This window comes from Thunnus albacares, chromosome 1 (genome assembly GCF_914725855.1).
Source record: "Thunnus albacares chromosome 1, fThuAlb1.1, whole genome shotgun sequence".
NCBI lineage: Eukaryota > Metazoa > Chordata > Actinopteri > Scombriformes > Scombridae > Thunnus > Thunnus albacares.
This window is the reverse complement of record NC_058106.1, coordinates 20,506,311-20,525,103: the sequence shown is the minus strand read 5'-3', so window position 1 is coordinate 20,525,103 and position 18,793 is coordinate 20,506,311. Positions and strand designations below refer to the sequence as shown.

At 40.6% G+C, this 18,793-nt stretch overlaps 1 protein-coding gene across 3 annotated transcripts in view; it reads right to left on the bottom strand.

Moving 5' to 3' along the window:
- Nucleotides 1-410: 410 nt before the first annotated feature.
- cgnl1 (cingulin-like 1) overlaps nucleotides 411-18,793 on the bottom strand; it is a 31,175-nt gene continuing 12,792 nt past the window's right edge. For 2 of the 3 annotated variants that reach the window (XM_044348748.1, XM_044348758.1), the window contains exons 9-19: nucleotides 9,950-10,156; nucleotides 9,695-9,799; nucleotides 9,462-9,614; nucleotides 8,756-8,926; nucleotides 6,147-6,308; nucleotides 5,933-6,022; nucleotides 3,268-3,351; nucleotides 2,926-3,050; nucleotides 2,413-2,521; nucleotides 2,110-2,273; nucleotides 411-2,009 (exon numbers count right to left, since the gene is read on the bottom strand). In XM_044348748.1, coding sequence (XP_044204683.1) covers nucleotides 1,859-2,009; nucleotides 2,110-2,273; nucleotides 2,413-2,521; nucleotides 2,926-3,050; nucleotides 3,268-3,351; nucleotides 5,933-6,022; nucleotides 6,147-6,308; nucleotides 8,756-8,926; nucleotides 9,462-9,614; nucleotides 9,695-9,799; nucleotides 9,950-10,156 — 1,521 coding nt within the window. In that variant the 3' untranslated portion in view covers nucleotides 411-1,858. The remainder of the gene's footprint in view (nucleotides 2,010-2,109; nucleotides 2,274-2,412; nucleotides 2,522-2,925; nucleotides 3,051-3,267; nucleotides 3,352-5,932; nucleotides 6,023-6,146; nucleotides 6,309-8,755; nucleotides 8,927-9,461; nucleotides 9,615-9,694; nucleotides 9,800-9,949; nucleotides 10,157-18,793) is intronic. The other variant, XM_044348763.1, reaches the window with a different exon arrangement.

Genomic DNA, 18,793 nt, shown 5'->3' with positions numbered 1-18,793 from the left:
ACTGACGCACAGACATAATTAACGATAAAGAGCTGCTATTGACAGCTGGTTTGACAATACAGAGATTCTATCAGAAGATGTCAGTGCTAAATGCAAAGACTCATCCTTTTATCAACTTTATGAACAAGTTATTTTTAAAGATCTCTTCCAGACATGTTTTAAGACATATATAAAAAAAAATATTATGGGTTTTTCCATAAAAGCAGAAAAATTTTGCACTTTCAGCAGATGAATGTGAAAACAGCCTTCTAGTGTCAAACTCTGCACATACATCATTCTGCAGAGTGAAGCTCAAACATTCAACTGAAGGCACAAGAAGAAAAACAAATATTTTGACTGGAGGGGTACTGAATGTTCAAAGTCAGGTGTCAGGCACAGTTCAGCAAAAGAAAAAGCATACAGGTATGAGATTAAGTGGAAGTAACTTTATTTTAGTCTCAGCAGGATTTATGAACATATAAATGTGTACAGAGAGGTAGTGGCAGAATTTGTCTTACTCTACTCTCCCTCCACAGGCTTCAGACTCGGGCATAATTAGTGAGAGAGTGCAAATCATCACAGTGTAGCAAAACATCGATTGTCAATTGATCTCATCTGAAGTGAGTCCCTCATTCAGTTAAAGGAATATTGAAGGAGGCCCAGACATGTTCTTTGCAGGTATTGTAAGGTCTTATGTACACAGTGGCACAATTCAAATACACATGTATGAGGCCAAAAAAAAAAGCATGTTCAGTATTAACACTGCCCCATTCAGGAGAAAACAAATCACCAGATAGAAGTTAAATCAGTGTTTCCAGTCTTCTGAGATGAAATGATATTGATATCTACTGCTTTGTTCAGGGCAGTGACTGCTCCAAATGCAACTGATCAGAAGTCTGATTCAGAATCAATAATCACATTAAAAAAAAACAAAGAAGGAAAGTTAATTAAGGCATCACTACATGATCGCATGAAGCACACAGCCTTCCCAGTAGATATTTAAGCAATACTGTAATGTCACTATTATTAGGAGTAACATATGTGAATGTATTTCAGTAGGTAACAATTCAGTGGATGTATTGCTGGTCATTCAATGATATAAAACAGTATAAAAATGGATGTGTACAAAGTCCCTCATGTATTGTTCCCTAAAAACCTCACTGAGCCAGGATTTTGTATATTCAACCATGAATAAATAAAAAAAAAAACACCCTGGCTCTGCTCACTTCAAATAGTCGGATTTGATCTTCATTCATTAAAAAAAAGGTAAATATATTTCATTTAAATGAATGATACAAAAGTTAATATTCAGATATTTGATATGCATAAAAAAGTGGGGTTAATAACCTCATATTGTTCACAAAGGCAGTACTGGTTTTGTTTGCTTTACAGTGCATTAAGAGAGTGCCTCTTCAAGTTTACTAATGCTAGAATAATCAATGACAAGCACATGTAATCCATTTGTTAACAAAGGAAAATCCGCTCATAACAGAACTGAGAGACTTTCAGGTAAGACTTCATGTGGGAATGTAGACATATGAAGTTAAACAGTATTTACATTGTATTTCTACGGGACGGGTTAAACAGACTTTTAGGATACGATCCAATAATCTCAGAGCTGCTGAAATAATACTGAGTGAATTTAATGGACACAGAATTTGAACCCAGATATCCAGGATTATGATGTGAACTTAAAACTCAAATAATATTTAAAACCATGTCATGAGGATGAAAAGTCTCACACAGTTGTTTCAGTGTAATATCTACAGTTTTTCCAGAAGCACATGGAACAGATGAGTTTATTTCAGATTGGATCTCCAGCCGTTTGGTCCAACAGTGATGCATAGAAAGCAGCTTTATCCTCGGTCTCAGGGTTTGTTTACAAAGTGAAGGTGGACAACATGTTGTCCTGACTTGACGAGCGCTTGTACCCCGAGGATGAGCTGAAGTACGTCTCCCCATCAGTGCTTATATCATCGTCGTCGTCGTCGTCCAGGTTGTTGAGGAGTGGAGCAGAGTTGCTCTTACGCCTGTGAGAGACAGAGAAAATGTTAAGATACTAAGAATATCTATTTTTAAGGATCTTCTTATTTTAAAGTAATGATCTGTCTCTTTTCTGCATGTTTTTACCTGATTTCACTTCGCAGAGCTTTGAGCTGACTCTGGAGCTGCTCGTTGGCCTCTTGTTGCTCGTCCAGGTCTCTCTGCAGCTTCTTCTTGCCGTGCTCCAGTCGGTCGATCTCCTCCTCAGCCTCATCCATCTGCCTCTTCAGGGCCTTCAGACGCAGATTCAACTTCAAGAAGGAAACAACATGCAGCAGGTTAAAAACAAACAACAAATACAGATAAAAGGCGGATATAAGGTTTGATTATTCCATTCAGTTTCTGTATTGAATGAGTGTTATTATGAACATGAGAGAGTATTTTACGTACTTGGTCCTTTTGATCTTGCATTGAGTGATGCTCTTCCTCAACTTGCATCATCATCTCTTTCACCTTCCTCTCTAGCCGGCGGTTCACCAGCTGCAGGTTGGCACGCTCCCTGCAACACATGCATTGCAATGCATCATCATACATGTAAAGAAGCACATCATATTGACTTAAAACAACAAAAATTAAGAGTTGGTACGATTCTCTACAAGGTTTGAATAACCTGAGAGAGACAGACGGTTCCACTGAATGAGAAAATTATTTAAAAGTCACGATATGAAAAATAGATCTATCTTAATTAAATCCATCTTGCTCCAACACAAGCTCCAACTTCGTGACTTAAATCCATCAGTGTCTAAGTATGAACTTCCATCTTAAACCTTGAAGTCATTATTTAGCTGTCATATCCAGCCTAATGAACCTTTCTCCTTCAAACCTCCACTTAAATCTTTCCTCCTCCATCACGTTAACCACAGCACACCTCAGCTCTATTCCCAGTCCAGGCTTTCACCTCACCTTTCCTCCCCCTCGAGTCTCTCCTCCAGCTCCTGTATGCGATCCTCCAGCTGAGTTACCAGGCCCTCTTTGTTGGACTTCTGGGAGCCCTCTAGATGAGACACTCTGCTTTTCAGGTCTTTGTTCTAGAAAGGTCAGAAAGAAGAAAGTAGTGAGACGCTTGACTGGACAAATGTCTGTTTATACAATGAATCTTGGAAACTGATGTGGGAATGGATCAAATCGATTGAGAAACAGAATGATAATGAGGAGATGTATGAATGAAATGAATTGGTGCTTTGGTCTGAGATTGCAGAGTAAAACTGTGTGTAGTTGGTTTCCTCCAGACAGGAGAGTGTGTACCTGTCTCTCCAGAGCCATCTTGTCACACTCCAGGTCCTGTCTGCTAGCTCTCTCCTGCAGGAGTTCATTCCTCATCTGCTCCACCTGTCAAGCCGAGTCCAGACACTGTCATCTCTACGGTCCCACACAGTCTGATGACAATTATTATCAGACACTGTCTGTGTCTCACCCATAACAGAAACCTACTGTAGCGCTCAGTGAGTCAAAATGCAAAACAATAGAAGACTTAACGCTGAAAAGGACGTAGTTAATTGGTGAGCTGGATTTTCTAGTTTGGCAGCATTCCACCTTTTGTTGAGTTCTTAATGTCACGTCTCAGTGACACAAGGTTGTAGAAGGAAAAAGGAAAAAAATCAATAACAGTAGTTTCTGCAGAGAATATATTGCTGCTGGCTTCCAGCCTGTACAAACTGTTTCAGTTTTTTAGATTGGCAAGACTTTTGTGTAAGGTGTGTAAACATTAAAGGAATAGTTCAACATTTTGAGAAATATTCTTATTTTTTCTTGCCAAGAGTTTGATGAGAAAATCAACACCACTTTTATTTCTGTTTGCTAAATATGAAGCTAAAGCCAGCAGACAGATAGCTTAGCTTAGCATAAAGACTGGAAACAGGGGGAAACGATTGTCCTGGCTCTGTCCAAGGATAAAAACAAACAAACAAACAAACAAAAAAAAACACTTATTTGTTTAATCTGTACAAAAACCACAGTGTACAAATTAGAAGTTGTGGTTTAACACAATTATGTGTAATTATGTGTTAACTGTTTTTGTTACTCTCAGACAGAGCCAGGCTATGCTAAGCTAGGTGCCTGTTAGCCTTATATTTAATAGACAGACACAAGAGTGATATCAATCTTCTCATCTAACTCTCGGCAAAAATAAGCGTAATTCCCAAAATATCAAACTATTCCTTTAATATCAGTCTGGTGTCACTGTGTATCAACTCACTGAGGATAAGAAACTAAATGAATGAACATGACTGTTCAGTGAAAGCCTAGTTCAAAAGAGAGGGAGGATGAAAACTAATCGATACAGCGGTGATGGTTCTTTCTTTGTGAGAGGAGCTTTGAATTGGTGATATTTTATGCCAATTAGTGGGTGACAGTGGGCTGCTCTGATGAACGATGGCCCCTATAACTGGTGCACCCAGCACAGTGCTTGAGGGAGCTGAATCAGCAGACTGGAACATACAGCGAAACTAATCTGCTTTGTGAGAGACGGCAGGAGAGGAGAGGGGAGATTACTCTCATTTAGACAGGAGAGGAGCACCTGGTGCCAGGAGAGACGCAGGTGTTCTTCCTGCTGCCTCTGCCGCAACCCCACCACCCCATAGCCATACATCCCCCCCTCTCCTCCCCACAGACATTAGAACACACACGCCCGCTACCCCGCATGCACGTGTGTGTGTGTGCACAGGAAAACACACACACACCACGGCCACTCAACCTACTCCACTCTGACTGCACAAAGCTCGAGTGTTGCCTTGACAACCAACCTCAGCCTCATGCTGAACCAATGCCACTTTGTCACAATGCCACTCTTTTCTCTCTGCCAGTATTTTCTTTTTAAAGGGAAACCATTTAAGGAGATTTAAATACTATACTCGACCACACTAAGCCTCTCTTGATGTCGCTACGCACTTTATTTAAAATTTTTTATCAGTACCTGTGAATATGTGTCAGTTCCAGACTGAGGGAAACCTGTAACCAAGACAAATCTTACAGGCCTACCTTGAGACTTCATATCTTTATAGTTAACATAATGGAGTTTCAAACGTCTGGACCATGTGTTACACAAGATACATACATTAACTACAAAAACATTTGGGTTGCTACATTACAGTGCCATTCCAAAAAAATCCAGAGCCAACATCCTCCCTCTGATTAGTAAGCATTCGCCCACGAACAAACAACAAACCTAAAAGCACAGTCACTTCATCTAAATGTCAGTTCACAGCGCCTCCGTCAGCAGCTTTATCAGCGAGGAAGGAAAACTGGAGCATTTGCTTGCGAGGATATAAAAACTGAGATCAAACACAAGAACTGGATTTGTTCTGAAAAGATGAAGTTACAGGGCGTAATTTCCAAGTGAACTCCACAACCTGAAAACTTGAGACATTTGGCAGCTTGCATATTTTGGCCCGGGCTCCGCATTAAGAAAGGTCTTTTGTGACTGATGCATGAATATTGGATAGACGTTCGTAGACCACGTTGGCAGGCTGCCAACCTGAATGATTATGCAAGATCATCTTACAAAGCAATAACCTGTCCACTTTATTCAGAGCACGAATAAACTGGACATTTTGGAGTGTGGAAATTGAATGTAAAGACACACACACACCTGAGTGTGTGCATGTTCACAAAAGCACTGATATAACCCTTCAACCTACATAGGAATCATGTAGGACTATATTTGAGGCCTGAAACTGTTTTGTGTGGGTCACATGATGGTGTTTATTCAGAGATTAGTGGCTGTAGTCATGATGTTAGGGGTGGAAGACAAAGCAACAGGAGATCTGGATATCATTTACAGGTTGAGATGGAGTAGAGACACATCTGTGTGAACTAAAGTGAACATGGACAGCAGGTCACTGACACAGGTGAGCACTGATAATGAGAATGTGTTGAGTGTGTGTGTGTGTGTGTGTGTGTGTGTGTGTTGTACCTGCTCTCTTCCTCGGTCTATCCTGTCCATCAGCTGGTCTCCACTTTGACGCTCCTCATCCAGGTCCAACTCCAGCTGAACAATCCTGTCCTGCAGAACAAAGCAGTTACATCTGTGTGGTCAGTAAGTGTTGCTGTCTGAGTGTGGTTCTGTAAAATCACGTCTGCTAAAGACAAAACTTTTATCAGCTGCTCTATTTGACATCATAATGTACCTCCATGAGTTTCATGTGTCGAGATTTATCTTCTTTAGTGTGGGCGTTTGTCTGCGCCTCCACCTCCAGATTTTCAACCTTTTTCTCCAATGTCCTCTCCCTCAGCACGGCCTCGTCTCGCTCCTGCTTACACTGCCGCAGGTCCTCCTCTCGTCGTGAAAGCTACATCGAGGGAAAAGACATTTTAATATATTAACATACTTCAATACCTGTAAAATTATGGAAACCATCATTGCCTTTTATTTCTAAAACATTCAAGCATCCTGGATAAATAATGACACACTTTTGATCCCTGAGGATCAGTGAAACTGGTCTAGCAGGGGTTCATTGTCTCATTAAAGGACCCTCTGTATGCTATAAATACTTCAGCAGTAAAAGTGACTTGAACCCAGCTCTCCTGTTGAAAGTCCATCTCCGTGTTCAACATGTCACCCTGCTTTAGTGTTAGTATAATAACAATGACCAACAATTTAATTGCTTCTTCGTTTCCTCCTGTGTTCATTCAGCAGCAGCGCCACCAACAACTGCCCTCTTGCTTAATGCTACGACAACGAAAATTCATCATCTGAACCTTATTTCCCGCCTGAAACAAATATTTGGCCGTTAGTGCAGAATTATTCCATATTTCATCATGAAAATACTTAAGTAAAACCTAGTGTAAACTATAAAACTAGGGCTGGGCAAACAAAGATGTAATAAGTGTAATAATGAGATAATCGCCCGTCCTCTCTCAGACCCTGAATATCTGTGAGAAAATCTGGAAATGAATGATCTGCTGTATTAATGAGGGAATGACTTCTCGACAAGACTTTAGCCTGGTTAAATAAACGAGAAAAAGAAGGATGTATGTGGCCTATGCTGGTAATTTTAGTAATGGTCTGCCAAGTTCACATGGGTGGAGAGACTGACGGGGCATTGGAGAACAGCTGGAAAAGTGTGCTCACTGCGTCCAGTCCAGAGTAATCAGTTTCTCAGGAGAGGTGGAGGAGGAGGATGTGAGTCCAGCCAGCACAGCTTTCACAACAATGATATCACAACACTGACATCCTCCTCTTCCTGTGAGGCAGCTGGACAACGATACATCAGCATGGATGTAGACAGAAAAAAAAGGAAGAACCTGTACCCTGACCTTGTCCTTACGTTAAACACTAACAGGAACATCCATATCAATGAATCTGTAAAACTGAGTGGCAGCACATTAGCATGTCAAGTAAAGGCTGCAACTAACTTCTACAGGAGGCATTTCCCACCCAGAGAAAAAAATCTCATATATTTTTTCAAAGCATGTTGAGCTTAAAATCAAAGCATAAGCCTCCCAAAAGCTCTATTAAAAGGTACCAAGCTGAGCTTTCATATAAACAGACAGGGTTTGTTTACAGTGTTTGGGTACATTGTGTGTGTCCTTAAGGCCTAACAAACATACTGAATGTATTTCCTACCTCATAAATCATTTGCAACATGTCTTTTTTAATGTTTTGAAATGTTTTTTTGTTTTTTTTTATGACACATTACTTCTAACGGTTACCTCCCTCTGTAGTCAGCAGAAATGTGTTTCCCCCCCTGAGCTCATAGTGTGCATTTTGTTCTTGTGTGCATGTTATCAGTAAACAAGACACAAACAATTCAGGGACTCGCCCATCTAAACTACTGTAGTGGTCAAAAACTCCACAGGGAACCTGCACATATTAGATATTCTTTCTTTTTGTTTCCTCCTCTTCTTATTATGTAACCACATCAAACTTTGACACTGGACATTTGAAAACAGTAAGTGTCAGATTCATATTTAATGTGTAGCTTTGGAAAACAACAATATGTTCTTGCTACAAATCCATGGAAGGACAATATCACACAAAATCTGTTTGTAACCTCAAGAAAAATCAAGAAAACCCTATACAAAGAAAATGATTCTTTTGCATTTGCTGCCTCTTCTCTGTAGCATTATCTGTATTATAAATGTGTGACTTTAAATTACCTTGATCCTGATGCCTTCTCTATGCTATTATCATACACTGTCCTGAAACATTTCTATTTTCACTGAACTATAAAACTATTTCTGGGTGGTCACTGTAAATATGTCCTTCCTCTTTAAGTAAATGTTTGATAAATAAATAAAACAACATGAGCCGTCCTTACTAACACAAATTATTCACATTCATCTATTCCAGCAAAAACATTCCTAACATTCAAGTGCTGACAAGGATAAAAAGCTCCAGTGCAAGAAATGCAGAGCGGTCAGGGGTTATGAAGTTTGACTATCATGGTATTACATGACCACCCATCAAAGGATTATGAAGGAATTCACCACATTTCCTTTTTAATTCTAACACTGAGCTTAAACATCATTTTAATAAGTATTAAAGATTTTCTATGACTTGACTTGGCGCGACTACTTCAGTATAATACTACATTTTGGGTTTGAGAGGGGGAGCAAAAATACCTAAGTGATGACATCGCTCTCTGAAAGGATAAAATGATGTTGAACTGGCTGAGTCAGAACAATGGCTCATGCGCTGTTGTGCATGGGAGGCTTGGTTGGCCTGACTAATGATGGCCTTGATTTGACCACTCTAACCATGAAAGCAGTGTCAGCATTCACAGCCCCACTGTACCTCTTCTTGCAGAGTTTTGTTGGCCAGTAGGTACTTGTCGAGCTCCTGTCCTCGCTCTTTCAGAAGCCGCTGTAGCTCGGTCAGCTCCCGACGGTTCTTCTCCTTATAAATATCAATCTGCTCCTGCAGCTCCCGCGTGGACGACTGTGATGCCTCCACGATATCGTTCATCTGAGGGCACAGTGAGAGTGAAGACCAAAACAGGAGGGAAACAAAAAGTAGAGAACTAATACTAGGTTTAAGGAATGAATGTTGCATTGAATCTGAATATTGAAGCTGAATCCTTCTGAATCCCTTAAATTTTAATTATAAAAGTTAAATAATTTATTGGTCATGGAAAAGAAAACATTCAGGCACTCTTACTTTTACACTTTTACTGTATTTCTGCCCTAAGGCTGAAAACAGGTCAATGTTTTAAACCAATATTTGTGACTACAATAGATAAAAGGTTTTTCTAAACATCAACTTCAATAGCCCCTTAAGATTACCTGGGCTGCATGTGAAACTGAGTGGACACTTGCTATTGTTTAAAGAAATTACATTTTACAGACTACAACTGAAATCTTAGATTTAAAAAAGTCTGATAAGGTATTTATTAGACTTGAACAAACACATTTCACCAACTTGAAATCAGCAATCAGAGCCCAACTATCCTCGTGAGGTAACTGGATGGATGTTACAGTAGTTCAGACTCAAGTATGCTCACCTCCCTCTGCAGTTTGTCAATGGTCCGGTCCAGCAGCCTCCTCTCGTCTTCTATATCATTCTTCATGTTCTTGAACTGCTCCTTCTGAACCTTCTCTTCTTGTAACCTCTCCTCCAACTCCTTGTGTTCACAGCTCAGCTTGGTCAAGTTCCTCTAGAGAAGGACAAAGTAGTGAATATGTCAAATTGTACTTGTGGTAGATGTTTTTTCCACATACTGTGTGGTGAGCTCACCTGCACATCCTCCAGCCGGATGGTTAATGCTCGGTTGGCACGAGACATCTCCTCTTCTTGCTCCTTAATTTCAGCCAAAGACTCTTCCAGTTGCTTCTTCTCTCTCTGTTTAAGTGCAAATTATGATACATAAGACTTCTATATAATATGCTGCAATGTCAATAAAGAAACAAAGCCAGCAACTTATCAAAAACAGCATCAGTGCAGTTCTGTGACTGACTCAGACTCCCTCTTTTTTGCATCTTGACAGCTCACCTCCAGTCGGCCAACTCTGTCTCCCAGCCTGCTCTCCTGTAGCTTGGCCTCATCGATGATGCGGTTGAGTTTGGCCACCTCGTTTTCCAGCTCCTGCGCCCGCCTGCGCAACCGCTCAGCCTCTTGGGTCAGTCGTCCTGCTTGGCCCTCCACCGCACCCTTGGCCGCCTCCACTTCAGCCTTCTCACGGACCACTGCTGCGCTGCTCTGGAGATCAGATGAAGACACAAGGCTTCAGTACAAAGAAAGCAGGAGTCTGTAACACTCAACAGAAAGTGGAACAATGATGCATGATGGAACATTTGAGACTCCCTGAAATACCTAATGCAAAAAAAGCTATTTGTAGTGCTCAGTTTCTCATTGAACCTTTTTTGCTGTGGAGACGCAGAATAACAATGTCCTCCTGTAATTCTTTCACACTTCATAATAAACCTCAAATGAAGGCAACCAGATCTGAGTTTTCATTCATTCTCTCCGCTGATTGAGGGCCACACAAAGTCAGCAAGCTACTAGAAACAGGGGAGAGAGACAAGGCCACACAAAACAGTTTCAGCCTGACATTTCTAGACTGCATTGAGACGTCCTTTTAGACGTATCTTGTGATCACTTCCTGCTTGGAAATATTTAGAGATTCCCTCATAAACCCAGAGTTTGCCAGTGTTGGCCTGCAATAATTTCAATACAGCGGGGGGCCCTCTGAACTCTCCCTGTGCCCAGATTTATGAATGAAGAGTCTGCTTTGGTGCTGACATTTCAGGGTGGCGTGCTGTGCCGAAAGAAAGAGTGGGAGACAGGCGGAAATAAGTGTGTCAGAGAAGGAGACAAAGACAAAGAAAAATGACAACAACCACACGACTCAATCAGTACGACAGAAAACAGGTTTCAGTTGTGATGACACCCCTCCTGAGAGTGACAGCATCGGTTAGACAACAGACATACACATGGTTTGTTCAGAAACAAGATTTTTTGGTATGGAATGTCAGAAAACAGGTTTGGCAGTTTCCTGTTTCTCTAAGTAGAAGGAGGAATGCCCACACTTGTTAACAGGTGGTCACAAAAGTAAAACGGACATCTACAAAATCTGTAGTTATTGATTCACTACATAAAGGAGCTGAAACAGGGGAAAAATTGAATTAAATAAACTAAACGCTCAAGGTGGGAAAATGTGTTCAAGGGTTAATGAAAAGGTCAATGCTGTCCTCCTGGACTGGCAGGTTACTATTTGTTATTCATCACACACACAGTGGTGACATCCAAGTACGTCACGGCATGTGTGTGGGCACACAAGTACACACACATTCACACACACATTCATACACACCCCGCTGCCTTGACGTGCCAACTGACTGAGTTGTAACACAGTGGGTGACAAACTGGTGAAAGGTGGCACAGAAAAATGCACCATTAGAAACACTGGTTTGTTATTCTCAAGCAGTACACTTTGTACTGCTGCAAAGTGCTGCAAAAATCCCTACAGTGGACAACATCCTGCTAAATTACATCATAATCAGCAGGAAGAGGAAATCATAAAATATGGGTTCCAATGACAATTAAAGCTGCAAGCAGCGATGTTCGGGCCCTCACACCTTTGCGCACGTCGGGGCATGGCGCAGTAGAACGGCTTCTGTCACGGGCATGTAGATGTCTTCAGACTTGGGCTGTTTTCAGACAGAGCAAGAAGGAGATAAACATCACTTCCTTTGTCCACTATTTTACCTGCTGCTGCGTTGAAATGTCGTAGGGGGCGCTATGGAGCCAGTTTGCATCAATGACTGAATGTTGTCATGTAAACGTGTTCAGGCTGGGACTCTTATCAAACATGTCAAGTTTCAGGCAGATCCAACCATGTACACTAAAGTTATAGCAATTTCCTCTGTCATGGCGAAACATCAAAACTCAACACCACACCACAGCCACACACTTCAACCATAACTAAATCCTTTGATAACTTTTCATCACAAACTAGTCTAGATGACACACACTGATATTTAAGTTATTATGATGAATTCTGTAGGAGTTCGTTAAAATATAAGATGTGCAAAATCGCCAAAATTGACCACTAAATTCAAAATAGCTGACTTCTTGTTGGGTTTCAGCTATGGGTCCAAGAGACTTTTTTGTGCACATGTGTGTACCAATTTTCATACATGTAGGTTTAACGTGGGGTGGGGGCTGCTTCGTTGAAATATTGTAGGGGGCGCTAAAAGAGTGGTGCTTCAAACTTCCTGTTGCCAGTAGGTGGCCCTATGACTTAGAGCCAATATTGACACATGGATGTGTTCAGGGCGGGACTCTTTCCAAGCACAGAAGGTTTGGGTCTCTTAGGATCGTGTATGCCGGAGTTATGGCCGTTTCAATTTTCATGGCGAAGGATCGAAATTCACCGCCCAGCCACGCCCCCTTGGCAATGTTGAAAACTCACTGTTTTGATAACTTTTAATCTCCAAGGCCTGTAGATGATACTGACTGAATTTGAAGTCGCTGAGGTCAAATCTCTAGGAGGACTTCATTAAAGTATGCGGCCTGGAAATGGCAAAATCGGCGTCAAAATCGCAGATTTGATCCAAAATGGCTGACTTCCTGTTGGACTTAGGGTATGTCTCCAAGAGACTTTTTGGTGCGTCTGGTCATGATACATATGCATACCGAATTTCGTTCTTCTACAACAATCCATGTCAAGGGGCTCAATTTTCTTAATTTTCTAGGGGGCGCTGTCGAGCCATTTTGCCACACCTTTTTGTGAGACCCATAAAATATAAAATTTTTTACCACTTCTGATGTATGTGCAAAGTTTAACAACTTTTCGTGCATGTTTAGGCCCTCAAAAATGCGTTTGTTTTGGAAGAATAATAATAATAGAGAAGAAAAATAATAATTCCTTCAGATCCAATACGGCCTTCGCACCGCTTGGTGCTCGGGCCTTAATAATATCAGAAAAACCTACATGAGTTCCCTTTAACTGCAGCAGCAGCAGTTAATAGCTTTATTTGTCACTGGGCATTATAGTTTTGAAGGTGGTAACTTATTTAGAAATGCAAAATTTTGCTTCTGCTGGGACCCAAAGTCTACAACTCTTCAACCATTGATACCCTTTGTGACTAAGGTGAGAGGCTCTCATTGGTCAGCTCATCTTGCTGTCACTGCGCGTGAATAGAGGCACCTCCTGTACTACAAAGGTGACAAGTGCCTCCCTGCTTCAGTGCTGGCAGGCCAGTCGGACCGGTTTCCCCAGTCAGCACAGAGCCGCCCTCGTCTCTGCTTCACTGGGTCATTTAGTTTAGTCACAGCAGCGAGGAGCCCTCTGCCAAATCCAGAGATAACAGTGTTTCAGTTCTCAAGATCAGCCATACTAATGAGAATGAACATATTAAATTACCACAAAGATTAAATATGATGCATATACAAATATACAATATTATCTTTATCTATATCTTTTATAGCTGATCAATGCTTCTAACTGGCCTTCATTCTAATATGACCAAAATCTGCATCTGTGTTTATGATTGTGATTGAGTTACATTATTTTTTCCACTGCTTTAAGAATAACAGGTAATCCACATGGTTGTTATTGGTTATGTTATGATTATGTTGAGGGTGGAAACCCAGGAATGGAAATATGGACTGGACGGGTGAGGAAGGGGGCTTAACACAGCTTTCACTACAATAATACAGATTTGATAGTGTGTGTTGTCGATGTTCCCTTTTCACAACATACACAACTAGTTCAGCCCTCACACCTCTCTGCCTGTCCCACTTCCCACACTGGGTCATTCGAGTTAAAAACATGGGCAAAGCCACCGAGTCAGAGACACGTAGCAGAGCCCGCTGCTGTCTGTGAGAGGAAGCAGGAGGGACGCAGTGACGTTTGTAGAAGCTTGTGGAAAGATCAACTTTTCCTAAACTATACGACAAAAAAAGTCACCTCTAATGTTACAATTAGGGGCTTAAGAACCATTAATGTTACCTATTAGCCAACTAATGTCTATACTTATTTATTCAGTTTTTTATGTGGCCTCACCAGCTTGATTATTTTCTTATTCACTACTACGAAAAGTTAAACATTTATTAAGTGTTAAAACATTATTAAAGATTAGCTAACAACCACTGAAGAATTAGTACTAACAAAACAATCAGTTTATTTGCTATTTAGACAATGATTTATTTATTTTGTCCATTTAATACAATTTTCTATCAGCTCTTTAAATACAAATTTAACAAAGAGACTGTCAACACAAGCTGTCTTGAGTGTATTAGTACAATATCACAAGAGGAATATGTGGTAATATGACTCGTTTTTTCTTCTACCTTAACTGAAAGTTTGACTTGTGTACTCAAACTGTTTGCATTAAGTTGCACATTAACTAACTTTGTGCAGTCTTTGAAGCGCGGCATGAATGCTGAAGTGAACAATGTGTCGCAGGTCGTGTGCTGTAGTGAAATTTTGGCTCTTTCAGTTATTCCCACCAAATCAGCTTCCAGCTTAACAAAAGAGCCGCGATGGTCCAAAAATAAACACAGCTGCCACAGTAACCCACAACCAAGCAGATTGTTGATCATTTTCCTGTGTTTCTTCATGCCACATTTCTGTGAACAATAACTTTAGCAAGATTAATCCCTCTATTAGTTAGAACAGTCAATTTCAAAAACATCATAAAAATATTCATGATGCTGTATACAAGCTGTCATGGAACCTGTTAAGTAGCTAATTACATCTAACCGATTCATATACAACTCTACAGAGACCTATGAGTAGACAAGGAGAACTGAATACATATAGTACATTCATAATTACTGTAAACAAACTGGGAGTTTTCCAAATTTTCTGTAAAGCCAGCTGCTAACATTTTATCATTTCTCTCTGCCCTAATTCCTGATGTTGCCCTGCATGTGCTTTGTTTTCTTTTTTTGAAGACAAACATGTTGGAGGTATGTTTTCACTAAGTCCTCCATCTGGTAGACTCTGAAAACATTTGTTCTAGAAAACCCAACAGAATGGAGGCTGATAATATTCCTGGTGATGCTTTGTTTATGCTTGTTATATTCGTGAGTTTCAAATGAATGTGATAATAATTTATTGATGTTGAAATAATATAATATTGAGTCCTTTTCAGCCTTCATTTATGGCACTATGTAATATACTTACTATTATGTAAGAATATTACCATTATTAATTATTAATCTGATTTGGCACAGTCAGGAAAGTATTATTGATAAAACCATCACAAGGCCATAAAACAACTCCTGTCATGTACATCACAAACAATTACCACAATGATCACATCAATTTACTTAATTATTACTACTACTACTACTACTACTACTATGTAAAAATGCTTTAAGCTGCCTGGTGAATTGCTAATTTGCTAAATGATGACGAGCTATTCTGGTTTTCTAATATCGCGTGTGCACTCAGCTGGAGGTAGTCCACACCAGGATGCACTCAAACACATGATTTCCTTCTTTCTGCAGCAGCTGCAAAAACATGTTAACTGTGATTTCTGTGATCCACAACAACAGAAACAAAACTTCTGCAACAGATCCATAAGGAAGACAATTTCTCTCACATATCCTGTACTGTCAAAACGTCTTTCATTTCATGAACCAATCAGAGGACGGATGCTGGTTTTAAAGTTGTGTGATCTTTTGACTCCTTCAGACAGAATATAGTATAACAGAGTGATGAGTGTTGTAGACGTGTATTTTGTGTTTATTGGCCAGTCAGCTGCTTACTGCCTGTCTGGTTGGCAGGAGACACAATAAAGTCACCAATCCTGTTTTTCCTTGTAGCAGGTCTGAACTTTTTGACAGCTGAAGTGATGCAACCAGAGACAAAATTCATTTGTTTCATATATTTTAAAGCCAAGAAAGCATAGAATAAGGAGTGAAATGTGGCTACATATCCAAACATGCCTTTTTAAATGCAGCATAAAACTGACCAAGGTCATTCAGAGTACAGGTCATTTCCTGTATGGTATCACATTATCTGTACTTAACCCTCATATCAGGAAAAGAAAAACACAACTCCACTGGTGATGCAGAAGCCTTGATTTGCTGTGCCAGCAAGTATGTGTTACAAATACAACGGCTTCTGTTATTAAAAAAGGCACCCAGACCTGAGGTTAACTGGAACAGAGGGTCTGTCATGGACTGAAAGGAAGGATTGAAGTAGAAATTAAAATGTGAGAGCTGAGAAGCATTGGCATCTCTTTGGTCAAAAGAGGACAGTAATCAAATCTTGTCTTGTCCTCAGAGAAATGGAAACACAAACCTCCTTTAAAAAGGAGTCTCTGTGCCGAGCCAAACTGCAGGCTTGCAGGGGTATTTAGGTATAAAATGAGATTACAGAGACCAGTGAGACTGTGAAAATACAAATGCTCTTAGAGACACTGATGTTTTTCTGATCTAAAAAAAAATTAATAAAAAGAGTGTTTGAGAAAACTGTTTCCTAAATAGTTTTTTGATGAAATGTCCTCAATCCTTCCAAAAGTGTCAAATATGCCTCTTGGGTGTTGACACCATAAACACTGTTTGCTGACAACTATTGCCAACTGCAATTATCACATAACAAGCATAGCTTTATGACATTAAAATGTGTTGATGTGCCTTCATCATGGTGCACCTAACTTACAAGATTAGTAAAACAACAAATTCATCAGAAAAAAAGTGAACACAGCCTATCTCACCTATTTGTGATGATCACAGGACTGCCCATTTTAATCCTTTCAGTACAGTCACTCTGCTTCACCCAAAAGACTTTCTGTGAGTCAGTACAGACTCATATAACAGAAAACATTTATTTTTTGTGTCTCCTGGGAACAGATTTGATCAAACTGGGGTCTCTGATCTCATGCTCACTGCAGGTTTCTGGACATTAAAAACAGTGGGAGTATCTGATCTACAGCCTTTTTGTACAATATTCAGCAAAAGTCTGTGAATCTATTCATGTCTAAAATGTAAAACTGGATCATGTAGTGTGAAGGGAGAAAATATGACATCAAGTACCAAAGGTACCAGTTCTTAAAAATACTTGCAGTAATTACAGGGCATTTGTCAAATTAAGAAAGTTAGTTGAGTGTGATTCCGACTTTGACTTACAGGCCCCTCGGGGCCAATTTAATCATGCACCGCCATCCTGGCCAAAACTCAATCAGAGGCTCAGTAAAGTCTCAGCAGAAAGACAAAGTGGGGAGAAAACTCTATGTGCCAGTTTTCCAGGCTAAAGGCCAAAGAAGACAAGGTTTGAATAAACTTGTGAGCCAGAGAAGGAACGCCAAAATCCACACCCCACAACAATCAGACTAACAGCTCAAACATGCATGCCTCAAGCCTCTGATTCATTATTTCATTAAAAAAATAACAATAAAAGTTAAGCTTTTAACCACTAGTCTCAAATCTTCTGGTTCACCTCAATAGGAGGTGTGCAGGTCGACTCCTGCAAGTTATTTTGGCAGATTAGGCTCCAACCACATCCACACTGAGGCAGCGAGGTACAATAAACACAAACATCCAGGCCTGGTTTCACATGGGTGTGACCCTCATATGGCCAGGCGGCAACATTTTCTGAACTACACCTTTTCTGACTGAGCTACTAAACATTTAGCTTCCGTTTTTTTAAAGTGTTAATGTCATCAATATATACAGCTACCATGAAAGTTCTTTGAAGCCCTGGAAGATGTAATATTCCTACAAGTATAAACAGCTAACTCCTCGCCGTCTCTGTCAAGATCCAGAAATTCTGTCCATCATTTCCCTCCTCACTCGCTGCCCTGCATCTGCGTCCTCCTCTTTCCAGTCACCTGCTAAATTAGCTCCTAAAGCTACGCTGGGAAATATAGTGCTATCATCAAACACACAGACTCATGCAGGAGTCTTTACTTTCAAAACAAGCCTGAGGGGGTACTCTTCTCTGGGCTACGTCAGTCTGATGATCAGACAGTGAGACTTCAGTTTACACACTGGCAGAGATTACTCAAGAGGCAGGTTGAGATACGGACGCGGATGGCACCGGCTAGAAAATGAACTGCATTTAGGTGAGTGGGAGATTACTGCGGAGTCTTGTGTGTAAACTGTGGAGTTAGGAAATGAAAAAATACAGCATTTGTGGATTGAGGTTACAGATAAGAGCCTGATAACAATGTGGCCGTGTAACACACTGTGGCTCGGGGCTGAAGTTGAAACATAACAAGAGCTGGAAATGGTGTGATAAGCGAAAGGCTCTGTCTTTACAGTTAGGAAGGGTGAGTATGGCTGAGACCTATTAAAGCCTCTAACACTGTGTGGAGCGCTGCAGAGATGGAGATGCAACTGCAGCACCCTGAAGAGGCATAAATGAAAAGATCCAAGCCTCTCCCGCAGGTTGGGGTGGGTGCACTGTAACAGAGCTGGAGCTGAGTGAAGAAGGTCTGCAGGGTGCACATTCTCCACTTTGACCCAGGCATTCTTGGAAACAAACCCTCCTCTCTACTCGCTGCACCTCATCTTTCCACATTTTTTGCATACCAGCGCATGCTGACATGAAAGATCAAATCCAGTTCCAAATGCGCAGACGTCTTTTGTTACAGAACATTGAGAACTCGTGTTAGTAACACCTGTCTAAATAAGCAAATTCATAGTCTCTCTTGAGAAAGTTTGACGATTTTTCAACCTTGATAAAATTCCACAGATTTCAGCTCATTGAAAATACAATGCAGCTTTCAATTTAAGACACAAAACAGGCCCCCCGTTCCTTTCAGGGGGTCGGCCATGCATCCCCTTCTCTACAGCATACTGACCCACTTATTCAGCATGTCCCAACCCCCGCTGCTATTATTGTGTGAAACAAACTCATCATTCATTTTCTTCTGA